The sequence below is a fragment of the Danio aesculapii genome, chromosome 15 (genome assembly GCF_903798145.1).
Source record: "Danio aesculapii chromosome 15, fDanAes4.1, whole genome shotgun sequence".
Classification (NCBI taxonomy): domain Eukaryota; kingdom Metazoa; phylum Chordata; class Actinopteri; order Cypriniformes; family Danionidae; genus Danio; species Danio aesculapii.
This window is the reverse complement of record NC_079449.1, coordinates 27,633,571-27,646,126: the sequence shown is the minus strand read 5'-3', so window position 1 is coordinate 27,646,126 and position 12,556 is coordinate 27,633,571. Positions and strand designations below refer to the sequence as shown.

Here is a 12,556-nt window from a genome sequence, read left to right as displayed (position 1 = left end):
AATCCATACATAATGTATTTCTCACATCACAGTGCGGATTTAACAACAAAAATGCTGCTAAAGCTCACAGTTTAACAATGCAGCCTTTTCAGTATATGGTACAGTATGTGCATCACCTGATTTCTGTACCCACTCAATGAATTATTTACACTACTGAGTTTGTCTATAGTGTCAAAACAATCCAATGTTTCAGAAAAGAACAACATATAGAACAACAACAGTATACTTCAGAAGATGGCAAAATCAGTAGACATCCATCTTGATAAGTGCATATGTGAGAGCATTATATGATCCTTTCCAATTCACACAAGTCAAGCGCCTGTATGAGTGTACACTTTTCAAGTATGTTATTTGGAAAAAGATGATTTCTTTTGTTAAATTGCTTGATTTGTCACTTGAAACACCTGAATTTTACACCTCCCTTATTTCTGAAGCCTCTCAGCACACACAGAGTACCACTTGAGAGAGCACAGTGATGCAAATTTAGGGATTTATACACAGTAGAAGTCAAAACTATTAGCCCTCCATTTTGTTTTCTTTTTCAAATATTTCCAAAATTATGTTTAACAGAGCAAGGAATTTTTTCACAGTATTTCCTATAATATTTTTTCTTATGGAGAAAGAAAATAGCTGAAATAAAAGCAGTTTTTAATTGTTTAAAAAACTTTTTAAGGTCAATATTATTAGCCCCTCACTCAAAAAATATATGTTTGCTGCTTGTTCAAACTACCTACTTAAAAGGAGCTGAAACAACCCAATTCCTGAGTTTTTTTGTTGGGATAACTTAATTTATTGATTAACTTAATTTGTTTTATATTCAATCCACTTAAGATAAGATAACTTAATCAATTTGTGTTGGGACAACATGAAGGGATTGTGTGGAACCCAGCATTGTTTACAGTGCTTAAGCAATATTTTTTTCCGATAGTCTACAGAACAAACCAACGTTATACATGATTTGCCTAATTCCCCTAACTTGGGTTATTAGAAATGAGTTATTAAAACTATTATGTTTGAAAATGTGTTGAAAAAATCTTCTTTCCGTTAAACAGAAATTGGGGAAAAAAATATACAGAGGGGCTAATAATTCTGACTTCAACTGAATATATGTATATTTTTTAAAAGTATATAAAAATATAATAACATGAATGCTCTTACCAGAGACTCTCTGACAGGTGAGGTGGAGCGATAGCTGGAGGAGAATCGGCTGCTGCTCTTCAGGCCACTGCTGCCTAACCCCTCCTGTGTGGAGCTCCGTGAGAGGCCTAGGCTGGAGCGAGAGCTGCTGTAGGAGTCAGATACGTCACTGCCTCGGCTTAGGTAGGACTGCTTTAGGCCACTGCCACTAGAGGTTTCGCTCAGGCCCAAAGCCGACAGATCATGCGTCAAATCACTCTGACTCACAGACTTCCTGCGACTGAGGGAGATGCTGGAGGATACAGACGAGGAGGAGAGGTAGCTGCTGGGGGCCGGAGTGTAGCTGTAGCTGCTGTATCCGGAGCCCCCATTCAGGCCTGAGCCATAGCCCTTTACTGGAGTGCGGCTCAGGCTCTCACTGCGTCGGCCACCAAGCAAATCAGTGCGAGGGATAGGGCGACCCCGGTCCGGCTCGGACGACGAGCTGTAGTTGCGGGAACGGCTGGCACTTGAGCTCAGGTAGCTGGAGGACGAGGAGGAGAAGCCTGAGGAGGAGCTCTTATAGGGCAGCTTGTCCCGCTCATATGAGCCAAGCGATGGAGTCAAGGAGGAGCCATAGGAGCTGTAGTGACTGGTATAAGACGAACCGGCGTAGCGCTTCGCTGTAGAGGAGACACGAGACATGCTGGGAGCTCAGCCGGACGTAAGGCAATTTCAGGCTGCATGGACTCTGTGGAAGAAAGGAGAGCAGTTTTTACATTTTTTAAAGACCCTGCCATTTTAAAAAGTAGCAATATTCAAGGTCATAACAGGATCAGATATCAATGGCGCATCCTTTTGATTTTCCTGACAAAAACATCCTTTAAACATTGAATGTCTAGGCTTTCATAGACAATTTAGGACAGGGGTCACCAACCCTGTTCCTGGAGATCTACCTTCCTGCAGATTTCAGTTGCAACTCTGACCAAGCACACCTGTCTGTAATTATCAAGTGTTGCTTCAGGTCAAAAATTAATTGGTTCAGGTGTGTTTGATCAGGGTTGGAGCTGAATTCTGCAGGAAGGTAGATCTCCAGGAAATGGGTTGGTGACCCCTGATCTAGGAAGTCTGGAAGGTCTTGTTTCGGTACAAACTGATCACACATTGGCAATTAAAATGAAATGAATACATTAATTAGTCTCTTCTATAAAAATCTCATTACTTGATCTTGTGATAAAAGGACTAGTGGTGGGCAAAGCGAGGCTTCATGAAACACTGAAACAGTTGAAGCAATTGTGTTGAAGCTTCAAATCTTTTCGAAACTCTTCTACAGTGACACCTAGTGGTAAATATTTATGTTGAGGTTTTACAGTCTAAAGTTGAGGTATTAAACTCCACGTTGTGTAAATGAGGTTTTAAGTGATTTAGTGAAGCGGTGAGACTTCCAGACTAGCATGTTGAGATAATGGATTCGAATACAGGGTGATGCAGATATATATGTTGGATTTTAAATGCTCTGTTCTTGTAATATGTTTTGTTTTAACTTTGGTCCGACATCCTGATGAACATTTTAATTCAATAGGTCTTGTTTAGATCATAACATTATTAAAATAACATTATTAAAATACATCAAATCATAATTTCAGAGTATTTGTACAAGTCGGGATTCAAACTCGGGCCATTTGCAGCATAGTTACTCTGCACACGCATGGTCCAATAGGCTACATGAGGTAGGGTTTTTTTTCCGACCCTGTCAGCCAAACACAGATTCGCTAGGTCGCGAAACTCTTGTGAAAGGATTGATGCTTTGAATCGCTTTAGTCACATGACCTGGTGTTTCAAAACACTTTAGTCATGTAAACTGGGTGTTTTGATTCACCTTAGTCACGTGACCTGGGTGTTTCGGATCATGCTTCGGTAAAGTGTTCAGAAACACTTGTGCTTCGGGATCTCGACACTGTCGAAACATCAGTTTCGTGTCAGCCATGCCTAAAAAGGACAGATTTCTCTGTGGTGACAAATGTCAAAGATTTTAACGGGGAGGATTTGGAAATGAATTTGGATACTATAAATGAGAAAATCCTGTCAACAATCAAAAAATATTATAATTATACATTTTTATTCATTCATTCATTTTCCTTCAGCTTAGTCCCTTAATTCATAAGGGGTCGCCACAGCGGAATGAACCGCCAATTAATCCAGCATATGTTTTACACAGCGAATGCCCTTCCAGCTGCAACCCAGTACTGGGAAACACCCATACACACTCATTCACACTCATTTAGTTTATTCAATTCACCTATAGCGCATGTCTTTGGACTGTAGGGGAAACCGGAGCACCTGGAGGAAACCCAAGCCAACACAAGGAGAACAAGCAAACTCCACACAGAAATGCCAAATGACCCAGCCAGGACTTAACCCAGCAACCTTCTTGATGTGAGGCCACAGTGCTAACCACTTAACCCCCATATCACCCTGATTTCTGAATTCATTCATTCATTCATTTTTTTCGGCTTAGTTCTATCATTATTCAGGGGTTGCCAGAGCGGAATGAACCGCCAACTTATCCAGCATTTGTTTTACGCAGTGGATGCCCTTCCAGCTGCAACCCATCACTGGAAAACACCCAAACACTCTCATTCCCAAAATGTGCATGAAAATATTTACTTTTACTCTTAAATACCAGTTGAAAACAAAATATATATATGAATATGAACGTACAGATATATTGTGCATACATAGGTGAACTACAATCTATAAATAAGTTTGCTTTATGTGCATTATGTGTAAAAGTTAAAAAAGTTCAAAGCCTTTTTTGATGACGTGACATGATGTTCATGCTGACAAATGAGATAATAATCATTTTAGCCCACATTAAGCTAAACAATGTCTCAAAATCCCTTTGAACCCACTCTGAAGGTCAGCGGTTTCATTACTAGTATATTTCAGCTTCAGGGCAAGAGAGTATTTGTGAGCTGAGCGATTTCAGTCAAAAATGGTAGGGTATAAACACTACCTGTTATGAATTTTGAATGACTCTGCAATGCCCTGAGGTGGCTTGTGTTCTGTTTGCTTGATCCTGAAAATGTATTCGATGAGTAGCTGCATGTGACTCTTGTCCAAACATGGCACAAACCGCGAGGGGTGCGTATTACGCAACCTAAAGGGGCTTCGTTACTAGCACGGGACACTGAATGGAGCAGCGGAACAAAATGAGCGCCATTGTTTTCAGAGAGGCCTGATTTTGCGGTACAGGCCGAGCAGAGCACTGAAGACCCTGCTGTCTGAATGAAACGAGAGAGCCCCCAGAGCCTGGCCGTGTGTTAAGGCGGTACAGTCTGTTCTTGTGGAGAGACGGGCTCTTGTTCACAAGGCAGTGCAGCGTCTGAATAAATAAAAGTATCTGGTGTTGTTGATCCGTGTTGGGTTCAGCGAGATGGCTCTTATTTCTTTAATCTGTCTCTCTGTGCACTCTCTCTCTCTCTCTGAGTGCAGCGTTCACAGATGCATCAATAATTCAGCATGTAGATCTGGGGTAGGCAGCACGCTGGAGGCAGGCCAAAGCACATGGCAGAGTGACGCTAACATGCTTTCACCAGACGAGAACTCTTAAGACAGTTGTCCGCTGCTTTCACATTGTGTTCTCTCTCTCTGCCCACAATAACAACCTTCAAATGAAGTGTACCATATGGTTTTATTAAGCAATCTCCTTGCTGTTCAAAACCACTGTAATACCACAGAAATCTAGTCTAATATGGGGTAGTAGAAGACCTCTAGTTAGGTTAGAACTGCATTTTATTAATAGATGAGGTGGAAACTGATTAACAATCAAAGAAACGCAAACTTGACAACTCTGACTGAACGAGGCAAGGTTCTGGCCAATATCAATTTAAACACTCAGTAATTTGTCAAATTAAATTCAATACAAATGAGAATATTATTATAAGAAAAAAGCATTAATAATAAATAAAATGTACCTCTATTTATAAGGCTTCTTAATAGGTTACAGCTAGTGTTTTTCAGCCAATGATGAACTTACGGTGAAATGTTTATGTTACTATTTTCAATTTCATAAGGATTCTTTTACAGCATCAATGTTGTAATGTAATTCAAATATAAGTTAAATAGAGTTTAGGGCTGCTCGATTATGGGAAAAATCCTAATCACGATTATTTTGGTCATAATTGTAATCATGATTATTCAAAATGACATACAGTTGAAGTCAAAATTATTCGCCCTCCTGTGAAGTTTTTTATAAATAAATATTTCCCAAATGATGTTTAACAGAGGAATTTTTCACAATATTTCCTATAATATTTTTTCTTCTGGAGAAAAGCTTATTTGTTTTATTTCAGCTAGAATAAAAGCAGTTTTTAATATTTTGAAACCTATTTTAATAGCTCAATATTATTAGCCCCTTTAAGCAATATATATTTTTGATTGTCTGCAGAAGAAACTACTGTTATACAATCACTTGCCTAATTACACCTGTTAAGCCTTTGAATGTCACTTTAAGCTGAATACTAATATCTTGAAAAATATCTAGTAAAATATTATGTACTGTCTGTCATCATAGCAAATAAAAAAGAAATCAGTAATTAGAAATGAGTTATTAAATCTGTTTTGTTAAAACTGTGCTTTAAGCCTCTTCACTGTAAGAAAAAACTTTAGCTACAAAAGTCCTTCAGTCAAGAGCAGTGAGGGATTTTCTCCTCTTGATTACTAATAAAAACAGCAGGAATATTGCGCGCTGTCATTTTAAGAATAGTGCGGCTCTGATATGGTTTCTCTTTCACATGTCTTTTGATTCTCAATTTGTTTGTTTATCACACAAATGAGGGTTAATATGAATAATCACTAAACACCGCGCTCTGACACAAATGGGCATGTATTTGACCATTAAAGCACGCACACACACACAACAGCATGTGTTTTTTCGCGCTTTTAAAAAATATGAATGATTCGAATGTACATCAATGAATGATGCGCATCCCGTGCTGCAAAAGTTACATTGCAGTACATGCTTTTAGTCATTTTCACGTGGAACTGAGGTTTGCAATGCAACAAATGTGTACACCTGGAAAGATGGCGGTAAATGATGGAATAATCGTTTATCTCAATTAACGGTTTTTCATAATCATTAGAAGCCAAAATCTAAATCGAAACTGGATTTTCGATTAATTGCACAGTCCTAAAAGAGTTAGCATCCATTTGGTTGTTAAATTTGGTTTGTCATTTGGTTGTTAAAGCGTAAAAAGAGACGAAAGACTGTTTAAGCGCAGACGGTGTCATTAGCAGCAGGCTAGTGCAGACACTCCATTTAAAATACTGGAGCAAAATTAATTTTCATATTTTAAAGACATGCCTCAGAAAAATATTATTTAATGCAGTGCTTCTTGTTTGGTCTGATACCCACTTTATACCGTATCTCAGCCAGGCAGTGAAGATTGCTGTTTTTTAAAGAAATCAGATCTTAAACGCTGCGATTCTGTATGGGATGGCATTTAACCGGAAGCCCTGGGGCTGGCTGACTGAAATTAAAATTCTATGTAAATAAACTCCATCTGTTTAAACAACCTCACAAACTGTTTTTGTCCAGCAAAAAATATGAATTAATAAGGCTTCTTCCCTAGATTCAGAGGTTTTACTTATTATTACTATTACTTTTTTAAAGCTTACCTTGTAATATTTTGAAATGTCTTATTTTATTTCATCGATAACAGTAATATAGGGAAAAAATTTACAATTTTCTATGTGAATATGTTTTAATATGTATCCCTGTATTCATGCAAAGCTAAATTTCCTTTAGTGATTAATTTAAAGAAAACATCCTTAAAATACATCTCCAGAGAAACAACTCTTATTATCACTGTCGATTAATAGGAAGTCCAAAAGAGCATTCATTTATTTCTATTTTTTCTCAAGAATATAAATATATTTAATCAAATTCGATCATCTCTGCTGAATAAAAGTATTAATTTATTTTATGTTGTTTTTTTTTACATCACACTTACTAAATTGAAACAGTATTACCATAAACTAAATATTTTCAATGAGGTTTTCTTTAATTATTTTGAACATAAAAAAAAATCTTACACGAAACAATTCTTTAAACAAATTACATTTCATCATGGTCAAAATGGAGCGGGATAAAGCACAAGCTTATAATTTTCCCCACCCCATCACCACACACATCATTTGTTTATTATTTTAATTTACTTCTTCTTTTGCTCTCTTCTTTTTACATGAGACATACTTGAGCATTACACAAGACATATTTTTTTTTCTTTTGGCATCTTTGACAAATTATATGGTTGATTCCATTTGTACATTTACATTTTACAACATAGACGACGCAAAAAATACATAGTATTACAAACAGCCATTAATTAAAATTTCATCATACCTTTCTCATTTTGTTCTTTTTCGATCACCTCTATCCATCAACATATTTCATTAATAATTTATATTTTTAACATTTTTATACATTTTCCGTAATTTTACAAATCACCTCTATAAATCATTATATTGCTTCAATTATTTATATTTGTACAACTTTTTAAATTGATTACTATCCTATTCTGATATTGCTTGAGAATCTGTTCCAGACTGTTCCATAATTTCACACCACATAGACATACACAAACTTTGTGTAAAGTTGTCCTTGTTTTCAACCTCCTACGATTTTGATCTTCTCTCAGATTATATCCCCCTTGTCTTTCTTCAAAAAACTTTTGTATGCATTTCGGAAGTAATGTATTCTTAACTTTAACATAAATTTGCTGTTTTAAATTTAACCAAATCACTGAACTTAAGAATCTTCAACTAAGAATATAAAGGATTTGTATGCTTCAAATATAAATACTCTTTAGCTATTTACCTAATTGCTAAAAATTCTTACAGTATATTCCTAACAGAAATAAGCAACAGTGTTTAAAATTAGATTTGGACTGGGTGTTTCTTTTATAATGTTAATTGGTTTGAATGTCCAGGCCGTGCAGTGCGAAATGGGGTTTTATTAGAGGTCAGTGTGTAGCTGTGGGAGTGTCTCAGCTTGCGAGCATGTGACAGGTGTGGACATGTCAAAGCAGACTCATGAAGCCTGACAGACATCCGCACTTGCATTCATGCTGATAGACACGCTGTCATTAACATGCACAACACAACACTGCTCCTTAACATTCACATTGAACACGCCATATTACCTACTTATAGCTCTTCAGCATTTGAAAGACTATGAAAGCCAGTTTGCACTTCAGGATAAAAATGTCAAAAGATTTTTGTTACTTAATATATTATAATCTTACATGACTTTAAATGTAAATGCAATATTAAAACATATCTGAGACATTAAGAATGGCAAAAAATACAATACAAAAGAATAACAACAAAAAACAGTTTTGCTGTAATATAGGGGTGCATAATTGGGGCTGTTTCCCAAGAAAGGAATTTTAAAAATTGCAAGGTTAATTACAAGAAATTCATAACAATGCTCCTAAGCATGTGTTCACATTTGAAGTTTAATCAAGACTAAAAACGAAAATAATACATCAACAGTTATGAATCATGTGCTCTCACTGTCGATATTAAAACAGAATCTAGGGGTGCTTTTAAACCTGCTTCATTTAGTTCAGTTGAATCTCAATTTCAGCTAAAATATTCCCGTTTAGTGTCGTTCATTTGGGCAAGTATGAATGCAACAATCACACTCAAGTGCACACCAAAAGTGGACCAAATAAGAGTACGCCAACGGTGGAACACTGCAATGGATAGTTTGTGGTGAGAACATGGTCAAAAATCCAGCAAAAAGTACTGCACATTTTTGGACTAAACAAGCTTAGAGCAGTTTATGTTATGGGATGAGGCGGGTAAAACAATTTTGATGGTTTATTAACAAAAGCTCCATGGTAAGCTTGTGGACAAACTTCCAAAGTGACTTGCATTTTGCTTTCACCATTTGCAGTGCATTAAAACATTGTTTTCATGCTGAATTCACACTTCATTCTCCAAATCTCTAGTGATGCATACAAACTATACATTATGATGTCCAGGAATACAGTCAATCAGCACAGTTATCTCTCCATTTTACCAAGCACATCATTGTGCTGGTTTTTCCTCCTCTCTTTGTTTACATAAAGGGAGTTCCATAGTTATATTTGTGCACATTAATTCTGACCAATCAAAAAGCAGTTTAGGAAATACATTCAATGACACATCTGGCCAATGAGTTATGTGTATTTTGTCATATGACTGCTTTTTGGTTCAATTCAGTTGATTTGGACCAGAGCTAACAGCGTAGTATTAAACGAAAATGCTACAATGTATCATTGGTTACACTTGGTCGTGAGCAAATGAACCAAAAAAAGAAACTTTAAAGGACCTAAAAAACAAACCAAACCTGACAAATGTGAACACATCATTAGAGTAATTTTAGAAAAATTCTTAATGTTTTGTTATAAATAAAAATGTATTTCTTCTGAAAAAAAAAACCCTCAAATGGCGGGAGTTTTTTGGATCTATATAGGTTATCTGTACGTAGATAGTAGATTAGTTAAATGATAAACTAATTAATTGATCATTTATAATTGATCATTTGAATTATTTCATCAATTATTTAGAAATAACTTGAATTCGTTAAAGATACTGATTTTAGAGATTGATCAGAGATTTATTTTTCCAAGAATTTGAATTCTTTATTTTTGTCCTAAAAACAAAAAAATAAAATCACATTCCTTAGGAGTATTTCACAACTATTTTCAACTGTTTTTCTCTTAATATAGAAAACAGCAGATACATTTTACTTTAAAGAATGTTTCATGTTATTAATCTGTCCCGAAGTCACCCTAGCTACTACGAGAAAACACTGTGCCAGTAAAAAAAGAATAAACATACTTCAGTGATTCATAAACTTTTTGTTAGCAACACAAACAATATGCAGAAGACTTGAGGCAAAGTGTTGGGTACAGCTATATTTACTCTGAAATGTGAGCAGATAAGAGCTCAGTGGCCGAACTGACGCCTCTACCCCCCCCACCAACACCCTTCTGACCAAAACGCAGAGGCAAGTCTCACTTCTCAAGCCTTTCAGCCAAACCAAACTCAAAATCTACCTTTTATAACCGCAGCTAATGGAAAAACAAGTTTATAACCAAGTCTAGCATGTTTATTTATTCGAAAAAGACAACATTAGACTACAGTTTTAAGACACCAGGTTATTTCTCTCATGTACAGTGAACACAGAAACCTGAATGAGGAATGTGGAACACATATTTTGTCTGACATAAGGGCATGTGGCTCTATGAAAAAAAGACAGTGAATTGAAAACATGGGGATTAAAGTCTGCAACTAAAATTGCACATATATAATACAATATATAATATAATACGTACAAAACCGCAGTTTCAAAAGATGAACCTAATAACCTCCACTGGATTAACACACCCTAAAAATGTCCAGAGACAAACTGCAACCCGGTATGTTGTTTGTAAGTGCCACGGCTCTCAGTATCATGTGTGCAGACTGCGCTTTGCTAGCAGGTGGGTGTTAGTTTCAGGGGTACCTACTGTAAGTAGAGCCGTTCTCGGGTCTAACGGACGGAAAAACAGAGATGGTGGTTCATTATACCTCACAAACACCGTTCACTGCTTAAACCTGAAAAACAACAGAAAAAAACATTTAGAAATTTAGAAATACAACATTTATAAGAAAATAAAAAGGATAATATACAGCTAAAATTAAAAAGGAATACCTGCATTGAAAAAAATATATAAAACAAATAGAGACAGCAATATATACAGCTAAATCAGATATTATTAAAGAGTAGTAAATGAGAGTACATTTTAAAACAAAGCTAACTAATGTTCAGTATTCTTGGGCATCCGTTTAAATGCCAGATTTCATTACAGTCCTGGTCCTGGTTACGCTGAACATTTGACAATAGAGAACATAACAACTGATGGCTTAAGAATGTCATGCGTTCTGCCCTACAGACCTCATAGCCTTGGATACCAGTCAAAACAGCCTAAAGTAGGAGAAAAGAGCGAGTAAATTGGAGAAAAGGCTCACCAGTAGCTTTTTCCATGGGCAGCGTGTTGCTTTGGAAGCTGTAGCCTCAGAGTGAGAGGAACGGGGAAGGATTGCATGAGCACAGTGATCCAGAATGCTCTAGATCATATTACTGAGCTGGTAAATATAGCAATTGCCTATGACCTCGGTGGGTCATTCAACACTCCTGCATTCCAATTTGTACTTAAAGGAATTGCATTAGGACTATTTAAGGGCACGACTGGTTTTATCATCAGATTATTTTTTTTAATGATTGCTTAACATCTAAAATTTGTCTTCAATAAAACAGCTGCAAGTGGTGAACCTACAGGTTAAAAAAATAAACAAACGGGAGGGTGAAAGTAATGATGGGAGAGCTTAATAGTTCAGTAATTAAGGGAGATTGTAACCTTATAAGTAAGCACCCACACCCATGACTTCCTGTAATACTACCAAAACAAACATAATTGGGTTTGATAGCTTACGTAACACAACAAGACTGTCATTCAGGCTACCTTAAGGTAAATATACTTTTGGGATTGTGCCTTTGAACAAAGCTAGAATTGAGTTTAATGGATGAGACCTCGGGGCTTGCACAAAAAAGTAGGTAAATAAATAAAAATGATATATTCTATAAATTCTGATTTAAAGTTTTCGTTCAAATAAAAATAAAAGCTGATTTTTTTTCCCACAATGATGCCATTTGTACATGGTCTTATCTTTTGGGAGAAACCTGCATCCATTCCAGTCAAGAAAATCTTGTTGGTCAGGATTTGCCAAGAGTATGAATAATTTTGGACTTGATTTTAAAATTATTAACCAATATATAACAACAATATTTTGTAGCAAGCAAGTACTAATTTTGCTAACTCATTTCAACTCAACTCATTAATTCAGAAATGTACAGTTCACATATTTAGGGTCATTCTCAGTGCATTCTAATTTCTAACAGGCTTCATCATTCACCAAATGCACTGCACATATACTCAGAAGTGAAGCCATAACATTTCAGCTGCCCAGAAGGGGGCTGGATGAAGAATATGTTAAAAACCCTGCCCTCTCCATGTAAACTCTTTTATTCAGTAAGCAAAATTTTTTAAATCTAATTCTTCAGAAACTGTAAATCTCTTATCATATGAAGAATGCCTAATTGTTTTTCCTAACATTTCTACATAAGCTCCAAATGCTGTCATCAGCACAAAATGGCAGCAATCACACCTAGGACATTTTCACTTCACTTCTTAAGAGTAAAAATCAATTTTGGCTCTTTTTTGGACTCTCAAGGTGTGTTTTGCTTATGTTTTAGCTTGTTTTTGGTTTGCAAAGTGATAATATAATAATGTCAAGTTGCATATTATTAAATTACTAAATAACAATTTCAATTTTAACATAGAAA

At 36.1% G+C, this 12,556-nt stretch overlaps 1 protein-coding gene across 3 annotated transcripts in view; it reads right to left on the bottom strand.

The window, feature by feature from the left end:
- Positions 1–11,266, bottom strand: part of usp2a (ubiquitin specific peptidase 2a) — a 31,502-nt gene extending 20,236 nt beyond the window's left edge. For 2 of the 3 annotated variants that reach the window (XM_056473380.1, XM_056473382.1), the window contains exons 1-3: positions 11,182–11,266; positions 10,680–10,767; positions 1,159–1,867 (exon numbers count right to left, since the gene is read on the bottom strand). In XM_056473380.1, coding sequence (XP_056329355.1) covers positions 1,159–1,821 — 663 coding nt within the window. In that variant the 5' untranslated portion in view covers positions 1,822–1,867; positions 10,680–10,767; positions 11,182–11,266. Of the gene's footprint in view, positions 1–1,158; positions 1,868–10,675; positions 10,768–11,181 lie in introns of all 3 variants that reach the window. The other variant, XM_056473381.1, reaches the window with a different exon arrangement.
- Between the last annotated feature and the right edge of the window lie 1,290 nt (positions 11,267–12,556).